At 32.7% G+C, this 2,231-nt stretch overlaps 1 protein-coding gene across 1 annotated transcript; it reads right to left on the minus strand.

The window, feature by feature from the left end:
• Positions 1-616: 616 nt before the first annotated feature.
• On the minus strand, positions 617-1,540 carry LOC124993263 (olfactory receptor 5K3-like). The gene has a single exon (XM_047564989.1). The coding sequence runs from the start codon at positions 1,538-1,540 to the stop codon at positions 617-619; it is 924 nt and encodes a 307-aa protein (XP_047420945.1).
• Positions 1,541-2,231: the final 691 nt, after the last annotated feature.

Raw genomic sequence — 2,231 nt, forward strand, 5'->3', positions numbered from 1 at the left:
TTAGGAATGCCATTGTTTTTAAATATAGATTGTTAATCCATGAAAATATAGATATTTTGTTTCAAAAAATCAATAAAAATGACTGACATTAAAATTAAAAATTTCTTAAGAAAGTTTTCTCTCCACATATATATTCAAACTTAATGTCCTAAAAGACCTAAAGTCAATTTGAAAATTAAATTCAAATTTGCTTAACTTCCCATAGACAATGTTGTGTAAATAAATATTAGTATCTGAGTTTTTGGAATGTGCCTGAGATTAGAGTAGGCTTTGGGATTCAAGAAATTTGCAAACAATATTAAATGAATGTTAGCATTACATATACTATTATTCTTTGCATTTTTGGGCTTGTTAGAAATTGTGACTAATTTCACCCTGGTAATCAGTAATTATTTATCATCTGATGAAATGCATTACTGCATATTTGGAAGTACATTTTAGCTGAACCTCTAATTTCAGGTTTGACTGAAATATCATGGTTTCAGAATTTAATATTTTATTCCTGAAACAGGCATTTTCTAGTTTCTCAGTATCTATAGGTTAAAAAAATATTATTATTTTAAATTAGAAATCAATTTTCTAAGAGAGGTGATATTTGTTTCAGAATGTTACAATATTACATCTTCATAAATCTTTTAATAGCATTTATTACTTCCTTATTTCTTATACTATAAATGAAAGGGTTTAATAAAGGAATGACAAGAGTGTAAAAAATAGCCACAGGTATATCTTTGTCACCCTCATTAAATGAATTTGGCCAAACATACATGTAAAGAAGAGAACCATAGAATATTGACACAGAGAGGAAGTGGGATGCACAAGTGGATAGAGCTTTGCCCCTTCCTTCTTTGGATTTCATTGTGAATATAGTGAAAAGAATACAGAAATAAGAAGTTAGTACTACAGTAATAGTGAAGATTTGAACAAATCCTGCCAAGATAAGTATCATCAATTCATTGATATAGGGATCAACACAGGAGAGTCTGTATAATGGAAGGACATCACAAAAGAAATGATTGATTTCATGAGACCCACAGAAAGTTAATCTCAACAGAAGTCCTACATGAATAGTGGAATGCAGGTTTCCAGCTATGTAGGCTCCTGTGGTCATCTGAATGCAGAGTTTCTTTGACATCAGGGTGTGGTACTGCAGTGGTCTGCAAATGGCCACATAGCGGTCGTAGGCCATTGCTGCCAGAAGAAAGCAGTCTGCAGTTTCAGCAAGACAGAGGAAATAAAATTGTGCCATGCATTCATAGAGGGAAATCCTTCTGTTCTCAGAAAAGAAGTTCTCTAACATCTTAGGAGTGATGGCACAGGAACAGCAGGAATCCATGAGAGCCAGGTTGCCCAGGAAGATGTACATTGGTGTGTGAAGACGGTGTTCCATGTAAATCAAGGCTACTAAACCTAGATTTCCCACCATGGTGACCAGATAGATGGCAGAGAACACCAAAAACAGAAGGGTCTTCATGTCTGGGTCGTTTGTAAGTCCTATGAGGATAAATTCATTTGTCAATGAGTAGTTTTCCTCAGACATTCAAGGTTTTCTGTTGAGATAGGAATTATGTATGTATGATCCAATGGAAAGTATACAATTTTTGATTGACTTTTTTTCCTTTTATAAAAGTTAGAGGAATTTACTTCTCAAGCATTGCATGTGTTTTTCTGATTTACTTCTGGGCGCATTCATTGTTGAAAGTTCCAGCAAATGTGACATCAAAGTAGTATTAAAACAAACTTTTTGTGATCTTACCTGTATATTTTAAAGTTTGATCTCATAAGAAGAAAGTCAGAATAATTACTGTTTTGTACCTCATCCTAATATGATATACCTTTAAATTTTGAGAAGAACTGCAAAGATAAGAAATGAGTGAAAATTTAGGACAATGAAAAATGGTAAATAACAAAGGGAAATAAATATTTATGGTCACAGAAATTACAGTATAATATATTAGAATAATTCTCTTACCTAGATTTCTCTGAGAACATCCCTTTAAGTGTTTTCTTTTCTTTATGGTAAGGGTGTCAGAATTTAGAATATATATTTACTTTGCTCTCTAAAATATTTGGGATCAAGAGAATTAAAAAAACAACACAGGGCTGGGGATATAGCTCAGTTGGTAGAGTGCTTGCCTTGCAAGCACAAGGAATAAAGAAAACACAGACTACTTTCAGGTCAATGCTAATAATTATATTCTTCACACTGTCCAGTTAAAGTTTTCCATCAT

Source organism: Sciurus carolinensis, chromosome 9, assembly GCF_902686445.1.
Source record: "Sciurus carolinensis chromosome 9, mSciCar1.2, whole genome shotgun sequence".
In the NCBI taxonomy this organism is placed as follows: domain Eukaryota; kingdom Metazoa; phylum Chordata; class Mammalia; order Rodentia; family Sciuridae; genus Sciurus; species Sciurus carolinensis.